The sequence below is a fragment of the Rhea americana genome, unplaced genomic scaffold, assembly GCF_003343005.1.
Source record: "Rhea americana isolate MKP2758 unplaced genomic scaffold, rheAme1 scaffold_60, whole genome shotgun sequence".
Taxonomy (NCBI): Eukaryota; Metazoa; Chordata; class Aves; order Rheiformes; family Rheidae; genus Rhea; species Rhea americana.
In genome coordinates this window covers 3,970,320-3,984,717 of record NW_028186757.1, presented here as the reverse complement: position 1 = coordinate 3,984,717, position 14,398 = coordinate 3,970,320, and the positions used below count along the sequence as shown (strand labels likewise).

At 36.3% G+C, this 14,398-nt stretch overlaps 1 protein-coding gene across 20 annotated transcripts in view; it reads left to right on the top strand.

The window, feature by feature from the left end:
* Positions 1–14,398, top strand: part of LOC146587287 (uncharacterized) — a 139,471-nt gene that overhangs the window by 77,854 nt on the left and 47,219 nt on the right. For 12 of the 20 annotated variants that reach the window (XR_014897691.1, XR_014897695.1, XR_014897689.1 and 9 more), the window contains one exon: positions 12,961–13,045. Coding sequence is in view for 1 of the 20 variants with exons in the window: in XM_085319849.1 (XP_085175975.1) it covers positions 12,961–13,045 (85 nt within the window). In the remaining 19 variants the exon portion in view is untranslated. Of the gene's footprint in view, positions 1–1,740; positions 1,820–6,436; positions 6,466–12,960; positions 13,046–14,398 lie in introns of those variants that run through there. The other 8 variants (XR_014897699.1, XR_014897704.1, XR_014897701.1 and 5 more) reach the window with 2 other exon arrangements.

Genomic DNA, 14,398 nt, shown 5'->3' with positions numbered 1-14,398 from the left:
TTTTATTTACCCCCAAATAGTCTGCAATTGGCAAATACATGCACACCTGAATAACAATGAAGAAGAAAGTAGGTCACGCTGTAAACTCCAGTTGTTTCCCTAGCAGGAGTGTTCTGTGCCTCATTAACGTGAGTGAATGTTGCTGTCTGCTGCTATTTCTAATTATATGTGATGACTCACCACATCCTATACCTGAGATATAGAAGCAGATGAAGACTGTCCTTTGAWGCTTAATCTGACACCATGGCCCCCCTCTCTTTTTTTTTGTTTGTCAATGTGTTATATAATTATTTTGATATGAGTTAAGAGCCAGACATATATGCAGAGTTAAGAGACTGATGTGCCTGCAGACTACGGGTAAGTCTTTCTTCCTTAGGATATCAAGTTAAAAAGGAATTGCATCCCTAAGCATATTGTAAATGACTGACGCTGAACTCTCAGCACACTGCAGAGCTTTATCCCACGAGTAACTACAACAAGCCAAGTTCTGAAGAGCTGTTCAGAAATCTGCTCCGTTGAAAGACTGGACTGAATTTCAATATTCYGTATATCAGTACAACGCTGACTTGTTTCTCTCTGAGAAACAGATGTCATTTTTTGTAGCGAGTTCCCTTCCCTATTGCTCTAAGGGATAATATACAGTGACATGGACAGGTGACACCGACGGTATGGAAATTTCTAGTTTATGGTCATGTCTGAGGCAGCCTTTCTGTATCTTCTTGTCCCCTGGTTAGGCAGCTGCTGTGATGAGTGGTGGAGCATGATTCCYTGGGGCCCTAATGCAAAGGACTTGCTAAGAGTTTAAGTTCAGCTTTCCTGAAGTGTTGTCTTCATTACTCATGCTCACCTGCTTTCTTTGGCTTGGCAAATGAGTAATCTAATGTCATCATCCTGCTCACATGGTAGCTCAGGAAGACATAAGGACTGGTGGGTCGGTCTTTCTTTTTCTTCTCTTTATTGTCTTTGTTGTTGTTTGCTCCAATACTTTTATTAGGATAGACAAATATCCAGTGTTAACTGAAATTTTTCTTTGGGAATATGACCTAAATGACAAGCAGGATCTGCTCCCTACTTCACTTATAATGTTACTGATTGTCCTTCTGGCCTTGTCTTTCTTGTCGTGGTTAAAGCAGCAGCTACCAATTTTTGTAATGCATATTTCATAGAGAGTGAACCCACAGCCTGCAGCATGGCCCTGCAGTCAATTTTTGGCTGAAGATCTGCTTCAATTTGCATTTCCCTGTGGTAGAGGTAAATGTTGTCTACTGAAAATGATAGAGAGCTGGGAGCAGAAATAGGCTGACCTATTAACTCGCAGCCACCCAGGATTTTTGCCAGTGGAAGGCCTGTGTTTCCTGATTGCCTGTTGCCATCCCAGCTCCTGGTGCAAAGACAACTTTTACAAGCTCAGCCGCCGATGAGAGTAGTGCTGGCATCACACCTCAGGTGTGTTCAAGTTCAAGCAGGTAAATGGCTCCCAGTCCAAGCAATAACTAATAGGAAGAAACAGGATCACGGGAAAAACTAACTTTCTGATTATTTTAGCATGGAATTTGGAGCAGTGACTGCAACACTCATGGCTAGCTTGTGYGCTTGTTTGGGAACACCTTGGCTAGCTTCGGTATAAATAGCACGGGCAATGATAGCTGTGGTGATCTGAGCATCAGTGTGCACTGAATAGGCTTTCTGAAGTGTATAATTCTCCTTCAACATAGCCTGCAGGACTAATTAGCTGGGCAGAAGAACTGAGCTACCATGACTGCTCTCTGCAGGACCTGGTGTTTTGCGTGGCGTTGCATCGTGTGGCCTCTCCTCCCTGGTAGGTCAGCCTCTATAATGTGATATTGCTGATGTATATCAGAGGATCTTCATATCCCCTTACCTAAAGCACTTTTGCTTRCACAAAAGAAAACCATTTTAATCCAATTTAGTCACCTCCATGCTGCTCAAACTTTGCCTCAGAATACGCAATCAGATCACTTTTCGATGTTGTGTTTCCATTAACACTGATGGGAGCAATTTCCCATTTTTTTTACCCTGATAAACGATCCTGAGACATTTTCCAAACCTGTTTCTGTCCTTCCCCAGCCTCCCCAACGCCTTCAGCGGACGCTTAGGTCTGTCTGCCTGAGTGCTTTACTGAAGGTGTGGTTCTGCGTGCTTTTTGCTGCAGAGCAAGGCTTGACCTCTAACGACACCTTTTACAGACAAAGCTGTGTGGYAGACCCAAAGGCAGATGGAGTGCTTTTTTGGAATGAACTGTGAATAAAAAAAGTTCTTCATTTGCCTGGAAAAGGTTTCCCTCCTCTCAACAAGGTCCAACATTTTACTTTTTTTACGAAAGTAAATGAGAAGCCCTGGAGTTTTGCTGAAGAAAGATTATGAGCTCCATGAAGGTAAGGAGCTGAAATTAGGCTCTAGGACTAAGAAAAGTAATCTCTCTCTCTTTTTTTCTTTTTTTCTTTTCTTTCCTTTCCTTTCCTTTCCTTTCTTCTTCTTCTTCTTCTTCTTTTTTTTTTTTTTTTTTTTTTAAAGCGTTTCTACAATTAATGCAATTTACTGGTTGGAGATAAATAACAGAAGTATTTCTTCCATATACTTTCTCAAGAAGAGAAAGGAGAGCTCTCTGGGTAAATTCATATGACCCCTCCTCACACTTTTCAACCACTCTGTGGCATTTTTGATGACTAAATAAATCACTAATTTTCATTGTCTCAGCATGTTGCTCTCAAACACAACATGAAGTAAAGATTCTCAGTTACGTTCCTTGATAGTTGAACTAACAACAACAACAAAAAAATCCACAACCTCCTCCCCATCAAATTAATRCACTAATTAATTTAGGCAGATCTTGTCTTCATTAGCATTATATGTAGTTTAAACCCATACAGAAACATACGTATCTTTGTGTTTGCTTGTGTGGCCATGAACAATTTTATCAAAGCCCCTTAGGTGGAAATCTTTATACTACTGACAGGAAAACTTGTTCTGAGAAATCATTATTAATGATTTTTTTCACTGATGAAGAAAAGGGCAATAGAAGTAAATAGGACTAAAGGTACAAGAAGTTTCCTGCATGGTTTGAACCACAAATGGTATTTACCACAAACAAAAACCTGCTACGAGGCTTATCTAACAGGAAGGCAATAAGTAATCTAGATTGTTGTTGTTATCTGTATTGTTTTTATATTTTAGTCAGTGAACCAAATCCTATAGAAAAGGTGAACAATGTCAACAAGTCATAGATCTCAGCCCAACCGTATAATTAAAAAATCTAGTGAAAMAAACACCACCCATCTTGATTTGTTTCTTGCTTCAATAGTATAACAATGAATAGCTCACCAAAGTCAGTGGAATTGCAACAGTATAATTTTCGGATTGTGGTAAAAGAATGATGCTTCCCGTGTATGACTATACAATATAGGAAATATTATTCAAAAATACTGTAAACTAGTACCGTCAGCTCTGAGTGCTAAAAAAGAAACAAAAACCCCAAACCTACTTCCATAGAAATATARACCCCCTCAGTTGCTATGTTGCCAAAAATACCATAAGCTCGAAAATAGATAGATATAGTTGTTTTTATTTGATAAACTATTCTGATTTTTTATTTTTAGGATTTACCCTATTGAAAAAAAAAAATAAGGAAAGAGAAGAAAGGTTGAGTCTGGTGGTCTTTTTTAATCACATGATTTCAGAACATTATTGTATCAGCTCATTAAAAATCCTTAAAACTAATGCTAAGAGAAATGGTGATGAGAAAAAGTATCGATAGACCATCAGTAAAACATAGATTCTAAACTAATGATGAAGGGAACAGTGACATTTTAAAATTTTAATAGTAAAGAATAAATAGGCCATCAATCAGTAGAGCTTTTGCATATGTGTTTCTAAGTACACCTTTGGCTCTCTGGGTATATTAATAAAGATCTCTAAGAGATTCAAAGAATAATACAAAATGTAGCAGAGACCCTGGYAGCACAAGCAACAGAAAGATGAATAAAAGCAAATATGTTTCTAGTTCAAGTGAATAGGCCTCATTCTGCTGGTAGATTTGGGGCTGTAGCTATTCTATGAAAGATGAATCTTGCCCTTGTGTATTTGATGTTCCTTAAATCTAAGCTATGAAAATGAACGTGGTAACACAGTTAGTTATTCTTACGTAGAACCCTTTTGAAAATCAAGTTACATCGGGATATCCGTTGTCCTAGTGAATAATTACAGCAGTGTAAGAACAGACGTGTTTCTTTGTGGGCGTTTGCAAACGTTAACATTCTGTTACTTAAATTCTCGTACGAATAATTGTACACTGAATTCAATGAGCTCTAGAGAAAAGTCAAAAATTAATTGAAGCTGGCTGATTGTTAAATTCTGTCATCGCAGCCTTTACGAGTAATGCTTTCAGAATAAAGGTTACTGAAAAATAACAATAAAAAAGAAAGAAAAAAGTGAAAGCCYGACAGTACTAATGGATTAGATGGCTGAGGGTTGTGCATGCTTGTAAAAGAGCAGAGAAATCACACTTTGCCTGCAGTGAACACAGCTGATCTACTGGTTCTTACTATCAATCCTGCGTATGTGTTCTGCCCTCAGAGTGTTTCCACAGCCTATAAGCAACTTAGTCTCATTAATGCAGGCTTCCTTGCTACTATAAAAAGCATTTGCAGAATTTTCTTCTGAAGTCATGTACCTTATGTAAACGTATCAGAATGCGTTACTGTAAAGCTAGAATAAGGAATTCTGAAAATTACAGTATAAATAGCACTTGTCATGGTTCAGACATCTCATTTAGCAACACACATGCCAGTACATACACCACTCTTTAGTGAGAAGAGCTGTCTCTCACCTTCTCTATTTTTCTTTCCTTTTTTTTTTTTTCTTCCCCTCCCCCACCTGTGCCTATAAGTGAGATTTTGCTCCCATGAATGCTCTTGGATGGCTGGCTGGATGGCACCCAACTAAAAAAGTAGAATTTAAAAGTASTTTTTAACCTAATTTAACCTGATTSCTTTCAATTATAGCAGCTTAAATCTGCTGTGGTTAAAAGTGTAAAAATCTGTATTTTGTATGTCTGTATTCCTTTCTTATATGTTTACAGGAGTGATTAAAAGTAAACTACTTTTCCATTACTGTAGCAACAGTAGAAAAAGTCCTGATAATGCCAGTTTCTTTTCTTTTTTCCTTAAAAATGCCCCAGATAAGGTAGTATCACTATTTCTACAATAATTAATCAAAACTACAGCCATGAAATTGCTCAAACAGCCCTCTTACATTCTCTTTTGTAAATTTGGGAGCAGTGATGTTCATGGTCATCTCAGGGTCATATGTGTTAATTTTACAAGACATTACAGACTTATTATAGATTAATTTTAAGAAACGTAGAAGACTGTATTATATATTTATGGAATGTTATAGACATTATAAGTTCAGCAATATTTTTCATTGATTGCATTATTTGTCTCTGGAAAAGATTGTGCAATAAAATTAAACTTGTTTCCAGTGCCTCCAATAAATATTCCACACATCTGATGTTATTTTTGAATCTCACCTGCTGATAGTTGCAATTAAAATTGAATTTTATATTGGATTGCTTATGTGATAGCACATTATTATTTACAGATATTTTGGTCATATCCATCACTAATTGGATAGCCAATATTATYCTTTCTTAGCCTTAAACGATGTTTACTCTCTAGCTTTATTAGCGATGTTTTGTACTTTTTCTCAAAAACATTTTTGTACATATCTCTGTCSGATAAATAACAATAAGGATATTTTATTTATGAAAAGATTTTGCTCAGAGAATGTTCATCCCTTTTATGTAGATTTTGACTATTTCAGGAAAGAAAAATAATATTTTGAAWATATTAGTGATAACAAGAATAAAAAGAGCATTGAAAAGAAAAATAAAGCATTTGTTAATAGCTTGCTCATTGTAAGTGAAACTCTTAACCTAAATAATAATTGAGTTGGATATATTCTCATATTTTAGAAGATTTTTTTTTAAACTAATTTGTCTTTAATAAATGAAGATATGCCATAAAGAAAGCAGGATTCTTTCAACTGTCGTATTAGAGTCAAATCTAAGAGACAAATATTTCTATCTAATGTATGTTGTGGGGTAATGTATGGTACTAAAGACATCTATTTCCATTCTGAGACAATGAATTTGGATTTTAAACTAGCACATGAGAGTGGGGACTTGGAAATGCAGCTGAGTGAAAGACCTTGGGTTGTTAAATCAAGAATACTAAAGACAATCCTTGATGCTACATCTTTGCAGAAAAACAAGAAGCAAAWTTTGTAGTTTTCTAAGAGAACACGTGAAATAAGTAAAATAGTTGTAGAGGGGGCAGTTAATTTTGTTAATATGTTCTGGAGTTGTGAAGAACAGCTATTTTACCATATTTTATTTTCTTCTCTCCTTTTTTTATAGTGACTTGGGAGCAAGCTCTATGTTAGAAGGTCAGATGCGCTCAGAATTTCCATGCGTGCCAACCAACTGCAAGTGATGTTTTCCTCTTAATTACTTTTAATTCCTTTTAATTGCTTGGGATGCTTTAAGTAGCATAAAGTCAGTCTTGCTTTGATTTGCTTTGACTGCCAAGTCAGTCTTGAGAACTAATTCGCGCAAGTATAAAGGACTCAGTAGAGAAAAGAAAAATTGTTTTTGGTAACTCAAAAACAGTTCTTTTTCTGTGCCATCAGCRGTCACACCACTTTTTGCTCCATGAATAGTAGGATTCCAACTGTTCTTGTGAGCCAGTAACTTTGGCAAAAATTAAGGATCAAATCTGTTCTTCCTCTAATTTATAATGGCAAACAGGTAATTTGCCTTGATTGGGTCAGGTATTGTTTTAGGCTCTGTGACTTTATTCTGTGCAAAGCTTCCAGGGCACTCTGTGTGCGGCAGAGCTGTGATGCATCATTTTTAAGATATCAGCCAAGCGTGACAATATCTGAACATAAAGTAGACCCTTTGGTGCATTTATGAACAACCATCTTACCACCTTTTGTTTGTACTGGTGTAATTCTGAGGCTTTCCAAAGTGTTCTTCCCTTCCCTTCTTCTTCTTCCCTTCCCTTCTTCTTCTTCCCTTCCCTTCTTCTTCTTCCCTTCCCTTCTTCTTCTTCTTCCCTTCCCTTCTTTAAGCATGTGAGATCAACAAAGCTCTGGGGCTATCACTGTCGAGCAGCTCTGCATTGCAGCCCAGCTCCCCAGAGCAGCAGCAGCAGGATCTGCGTACCCTTGTGCACAGGTGACCAGGCTGCTGGCTGTGCTACAGCGATGTACGGGATGTGTACGAGCTCTCTCCTGCTCTGAAACTCCAACCTGAGTGAGAGAAAGCTATCTAAATTTTTTTTTGTTGTTTTTGCTAACCACCCCAAGCACTGCTGCTGTATTTGCTAGCTTTGCCTTTTTCTTGAGATAGAGCCCAAGGATTTTGGAAAACAAACAAACAAACAAAAAACACTCCCCTCAACTTCTCTGTGAATTTAGGTATTTCATGTAATGGTAGAGAATTACTGAAACTATTAGAAAAGCCACCTGTGTGCTCTTATCCTAGGTACTTTGTTCAATTCTAGCCATCTAAAAAGCCAGAGAAGGGCTGCTGCTATGATCAGAGAAAATAGTGAGCTCATTTTGCAAGACAGATCTGGATACTATTATTTACAGGTGGTGGCTCTGATTTTCTTTCAGCTCAGATGTATGGTCTGCCTTAAATATAGTAAAATTCTAGATGAAGTCAATGTGACTGCATTACATTACTTCAGGGATTACATTACTCCAATAGCTTGTAATTCAGGATGGTATTTTCAGAGTGGTTATTGGAGTTAAGTGTATAAATCAAACTGATGTTGCACATAAATAAATATCAGTAGTTAGATATACTGCTGTTGAAGTCTGCATTCCTTAGTTGTAGATAAATTTTAAGAGTGCAGTTTTGGCTTTTAAAAAATGACTTAACAATCTTAGTTYTATATTTCACTTATATTTCAGTACAATAATTAGCATTATCTATTAAAGTCCATAATTGAGTTAAAGTCACACTAATCTTATTGATTTTCCTGTAAACTAAGTTCATTCATGAATTTGTTACATTCCAACAAGCGAGAACCACTTTTCTCCTGAAGTTATTTCAGCTAATTGGCAGGAAAGTGTCAGGATTCACTGCATTCGCTGTTGGTAATGTTCACTACCTCTGCTGCTGCTGCTTTTCTCCATTTTCTGACCTTAAAATCTTGCTTCATTTGAAAATAGTCTAAATTTAAATGGTGCACTTGCTCTAAAGCATATAGAAATTAAGACTGTTTTTACCAAAATCAGATTCTTCAGTCTCTATTACTGAGTTTTCACATATTCACAAAAATAGTTCTTTTGACTTGCATAAAACTATTTGAGCAACTGCTGTTTAGCACAAGTAAATATTGAAGATAAACTCAGTAATTCAGATCAGTTTGTTTATGCTGTACAAGTAAACTGGCTTTTATCATGGGATATTGCTGTGGCCAAATACAGAAATTGTTTAGTAGTGCTTCATAAAAATTACTTCTATTTTCAGACAGAGAAATAACAGCCTGAAGGAAGATCTAACATAGTATAAACAGTGTTTGTTGGAATAAAACCTAAAAATTTTCAGGTAAAAATGAGGTTTTCCTCTGTGTTTCCAGAAGAGAAGAGTGTATTTTCCTACATGTCATTCTTAGGTTTCTGGGACATTCTTTGTGCCTGCGTGTAAGATCACTTGATATAACTTTTTCACTGAGTTAAGGTTCTTCCTCACAGATAGCTGGTGGTAGGAGAAATCATGTTGTTGGGCAGGGAGCTCTTGCTCCRTGCTGGGCCAGGCAGYTTGCTTGGTAACCATCAGGTCACAYGCTCGTTTTATCAGCAGYGATCTTCCTAGTTAATTCTAGTTTATGGGTAAAAATTTTAAGTTGTTTTGCAGCTGGTGTTTAGCCATCCTAAGCTAGTGGGTTACCACGCTAGAGGCACCCAGTTAGATGCTATCGACCTTTTTTTTCTGATTTAGGCTGTTTTAGTCGACTAGCGTGTACCTTCAGCATATTCTACATGGCTTTTTGGACTCTTGGGCTGCTTGAGACTTAGTATCCGTGAAACTATCAGAATTTACCTAAGGTAGTGTTTGCCTATCAGTCTCATTTCAGGGCTTTTAGCATCTAGATCTGCTTTCTTGCTGTTTTGTGAGGATGCTCAGACYCGCAGTTGGTTCAACAGTTGCTGTGCCAATGTTCCCTGGATCCTGGTGCTCCAAAATGACCATAAAATAATGTAGTTTTGTGGTATAGTTTATAAGTGAAACTGATCCCAATTTTGGTTTGAAAATCTTTTTTCCTTAGAAAATAGCACTGAAGTTAGGGGAGTTTTTACTCATCTCTCCTTTTTCTATGCAAATAAAATACAATTATGTATGAATACTTTTTTTAAAGCACTGAGGATTTTCAATTAAAAGAATGTGATATAAGCCAACGTATAGTAATATAATTGCAGCTGAGAGTGGTAATGAGATCTGAAAGTGGCAAAGATGAAATATCCATCAGTCTGCATAAATTTTGGTTATTGTGTGGGAGCATCTGTGTATACTTGTGACTGTGTTTAGATAGATAATTCTGTGTGTGTCTGTGTGTATATAAGATATATTAGATTCCAAGCTCTTGATTCTTTTCCTTTTTCTTGTCCAAGACTCTTTCAGATTATCCTGCCCATTTTCTTCACTTGGCCACCTGCTTGTTCATTTTGCAAATCTTTCAAAAGAGTGACATCTTGCCCTTTACTTCTTATGARTGGTTGCAGAAAAAAACTTTACCTAGTATATGAAACTGCCTTGAAATATTTTGAAATATAGAAAGAGTTCAAACTGAATAACAACACTGAAATAGCCTTGTGGATGTAAAGCTAAAAATATAATTACATTTTGGTCAAATTAGGTAACAGTGGATGCTACAGAGAATGTAATTCTGGTAACGTGATTGGGCAGTTTCACAGAACAAAAAATCTGCATATGTAACTCCAGACTATTTGCTCAACAGATTATTCAAATGTGGAACTCATGGCCGTATGATATTAGTAATGCTACAAGCTTAGTTTAGGAAAAGAGATTAAATATATGTTTGTGTGGTAAAGATAAGTACAATTATATTTGGTAGATAGATTGGAAATAATTGCTAATGATTCTAGGCAATAAGTCAAACATTTGCAAAGAAATATCCTCTGCGAATATGCTATTGCATGCTTGTTCATTAAACTACTTTTTGTACTTTCTTTTGGTGTGCCAGTACTGGCCACTGTTGGAAACAGGACACTTAACTAGAAGATCTATTAGTATGGCAAATCCTACCCTAGTATGTCTATCACCCAGTTATTTCCACAAACACRTTGTCATTGTTACACAGAAGCCAGTCCTGACAATATTTTAGAAAATAAAATGAAAAAAAGAGTAGGTGTCGTTTATATAAAYGTACAGTGTACAACTACTGATTAGCTATACACATTGCTTCATTGAAGAGGAGGGTAAAAGTAATTTCTCTAGTACTTACCCATACTGTTTCTGGCAAAGTCTGTTAAACATAAACACTAGGAAAAAAAAAAAAAAAGAAAAAGCTGATGCGTTAGGTTAAATTTCTGTAAGTGTAATTAAATCCTGTCCAAAGTTTGTTCATATATCAGTAAACTAATTACATTTAGTCAAAACATTTGCTTTGAGACTGGACAAAATTAAATTAATTTCCCTAGCTGTAAACTTCAGGAGAGCAATATATAGTAAATTGCTCAAGCATTCAGACTATTGACTCAAAAGGCAGAGATACGACAGAAGTGTTTGTATATTCAATAAAAGGAGCCATTAGACCAATTATATCTAACTTGAGGAACAATTCATTTTTTATTATAAAGTTATAAATAACAATTAATGTACATGAATAAAAAGAAGTAGGGAAAGTTTATTTCCCTCCACCTCTTGGGGCTGAGTTCTAGAAGCACGGAATTTCTCCTCAAATTCCATAGAATCATTGACACAGGTAAGACTAGGTGAGACCAAGTTGACTTAGAATTTAGCATTACTGTTCATAAAGATGCCCTGTTCAGAAAGCAAGTGGGTAGAAAAGTAAGTGAAGGCAATCTGAGAGAACAGGGGTAAGCATCATTCTGTTCCAAGGAGAAGGAGTTCAAATGATGATCGTACACTCACATACTCAACTGAAAAAGCTATGGAAGTGTGGGAGAGTTGTGCATGGAGAAAATCAAAAGATAAGATCCCAAAGGGGTTAGCCAGAATATAGGAAGAATGCAGCAAGATAAAATATACTTGGCACTGTGGGTGGCCATTGCTTGGGCRTGAGGTGTCTCTAACAGGTTTTAGTCCTTTTCCTGTGCACACTGAAAGTTTGCCCTGATCTGACCAGGGAAGTGCTAAGTGTGCACTGGTTTCCAGGTGGTAAGCAGAGCTTACCTTTACCAGGAGCAGAGATCTCAACAGACRTCTTGCACTTTCTGCTTAAGCTTCCAAGAAACAGCCCGAGGTCTTCTGTGGGAAACCAAGGGACTTTTTAATTATTGGAATAATGTCATAAGAAGAGACTGAGAACATCATCTTTCTTTGAGTATCCTGTAGTCAAGAATCCTRAACTCAGATCCTTCTCATCTGTGCGAGCAGTCTAACTGCTGAGGTCCTGGGGCAACAATTCTAGCAATTTTGTGAATCTTCGTCATCTTTTCTTTTGCCTTACCTACAAGTGACCTGCAAGATCATTAGAAAGTAAACAGAAATTTAAGGGAAAGGTATTAAAAAAAATCCCAAACAAACATAAACTAAAATCCCGCTTTGATCTGATCTTTTTTTTTCAACTTCTACACCAAAAAAGCAATTTTTCATAGAATCATAATTCAGTTAACTGCAAAGAATATCTGGCTAAGTCTCTGAACTAGAAGAGTCCCTGAGTCTCTGATCTGAGTTCTTTAAAGTTCAACCATCATTTGCTATTACTTCGAATAAAAGGAACAGAAGTATGAATGCTAATCATGAATAGAGGATTCGTTTTCAAAATGTAAGTACATTATCACACGATTCATCTTTCACGTGCTTTATTACTTCTGTCGTCTCTCTGGGCACTTGTTCTCCTTGTGCAATAGATGTCTACGTGGGAGTGGGGTTTACATACACTTACATAAGCATCTGCCTAAGTGAATATGGTCATGGAAAGACAGTAAACATGATCATATTTGTTCAGTACTGTGCAAATTTAGTTGCTCTGCATCATAGAATAAAATATAGTGGACTGTTTCTGTAATAAGCACTGTATGTATAACATTTGAGGCAAATTTAGTAACCAAGGCAAGTAAACCAGGAGAACAATGTCCAGATGTGAACATCTCACTAATCACCTAGAAGMCTGGTAAAGATCTGGGTAATATTCACGAATCTCAGTGTCTGCTAGGTTTAACATCAATAGAAAGTAAACCAGAAAGGCATATTTATTACAAAACTATGTTGTGAAGTCTCCTTATTGAAACATACTCATCACATGAGTACTGAAAATCATTCCATAAGATGGTATCTTTAAACAAATGCTGGAACAAATTGTTACTTATGAAAATCCACAAATATTAATAGCTAAAAGCTGCAACTGGTTGCAAAGTAGAGTAAATCATACTTCTAGAACTTGCATGAGGTTTAGAGTTTGTCGATTTTATTTTATTGAATCRTATACTTTAGCAGRGTGTCATTTTATTTTCTTGTATAACAAATAACCCAGCTTGTCTGCCTCTGTTCTGAAATACCTCCTAAACATTTAAGCTGCATACTTTGTGAGGCATAACATGAATAATTTGATGCACTCCTAAATGAAAAAATGCATGGAAAATAAATGGATTAATTATATGTTTATGGACATTAATTTTTAAGYGGGTCAAATTACAGTGTTCACACTTTATTTTCTACAGAAAATACACTTTTGTATACCACAGTTTCAGTTCGTAAGAATGGAAGGCCTTTTGATTATCAGGACTAGACCATCCTGTTCAACCAGTAAGTATATTTGATTTATTTTGGTCATACTGTCCTGTTTTTTTTCCATTCAAATCACAGGTCTCTTCATACAGACCTCTTGAGAAGATGTTTCCTTTCAGGTTTTTGACTTAATTAGCTCATATGCTCAAAACCTTGAGTGAGTTAAGTGTTCATATAGTTTTACTTGTATTATCTAAAATTAATTTCCTCTTAGTCTGCTGTGGAATAAGAGAATGTGTCACTGTAAAAATAATGACACGATGAACACAAAACTCCCAGAAAGAAAAATCCTCTAACAGTTTCTGCAATCTATGTTCAGGGTATTTTTTTAGTTAAAGAGTCTTAGTCTACCCACTATCCTTTTTAGAAAGAAGAAAAGCTTGCAGTGAGGCTTGAAAAGCCACAAGGAAGACAGAAACCAAACTAGAAARGACAAGAGACTGTCAGACAAAACAAACCAGARCTTAGAAGATGAAAAACAGAATGTGTGAATGAGGCTATAAGGTGAGGGACACAGATGAGTCTTCAAGTACTGCAAATGAGTTAGCTGTGGTTAACTTAGTCTGCCAGGACTATATGGCAAAATATAAAGTGGAAAAAGCTAGCTGAGAAACGGGTCATCTCAGGATCTATTTAGGAAAATCTAGGACATAGTAACTCTAAACAAACGCAGCGTTAAACTTATGTGGGAGAGAAAAGCATAGGAAATGTCATGAAAAACTAATASTCATCCATATACTCTAATATTCTGTTTTTAGCAGTGACTTTCCATGATATAATGTGTTTCAAAGAAAACTGCAAGATGACAAGTGGTAAGCAATTATAAAATACTGCCCTAAGGAAAAAGCTTCTTCCTGCACCCCATCAGTTAGAGGTTTGTTTATGCCCTGAGGCATGAGGATTAATATTCCCTCCAAACACTTTTCTTTTATAAAGTTTTATTTTTCTATATGGAAATGTTCATTATTATCATTATTAGTTTTAATTCTACTGAGCCTCTGGAATCCAGGCATGTCTATAGCAACAWATTTCATAATGTAGTGGCTTATTATGGGACAGAAACATTTCTTTACAACTTTATAGAGCAGCTTGATTAACTGAGGGCCCTCTAAGATTTATGGAGATCATCACTGACCAAGCACAAAGAGGAAATGGGTTATTCATGTTTTTAAGAACCTATTTTCTCAAGCTATTGCWTTAGAATACATGATTTGGTCCTGAAAGCACGTGGGCACATGCATAATTTAATTAATATAGTTCAGTGAGACTGCCTATGTGCATAAATCCATTTACACATTCAAATGTTTGTAAACTGCAGTGGGATCTGCAATGAGACTACCCTAATAAAGAGCCAATTATGAGGACAATTTT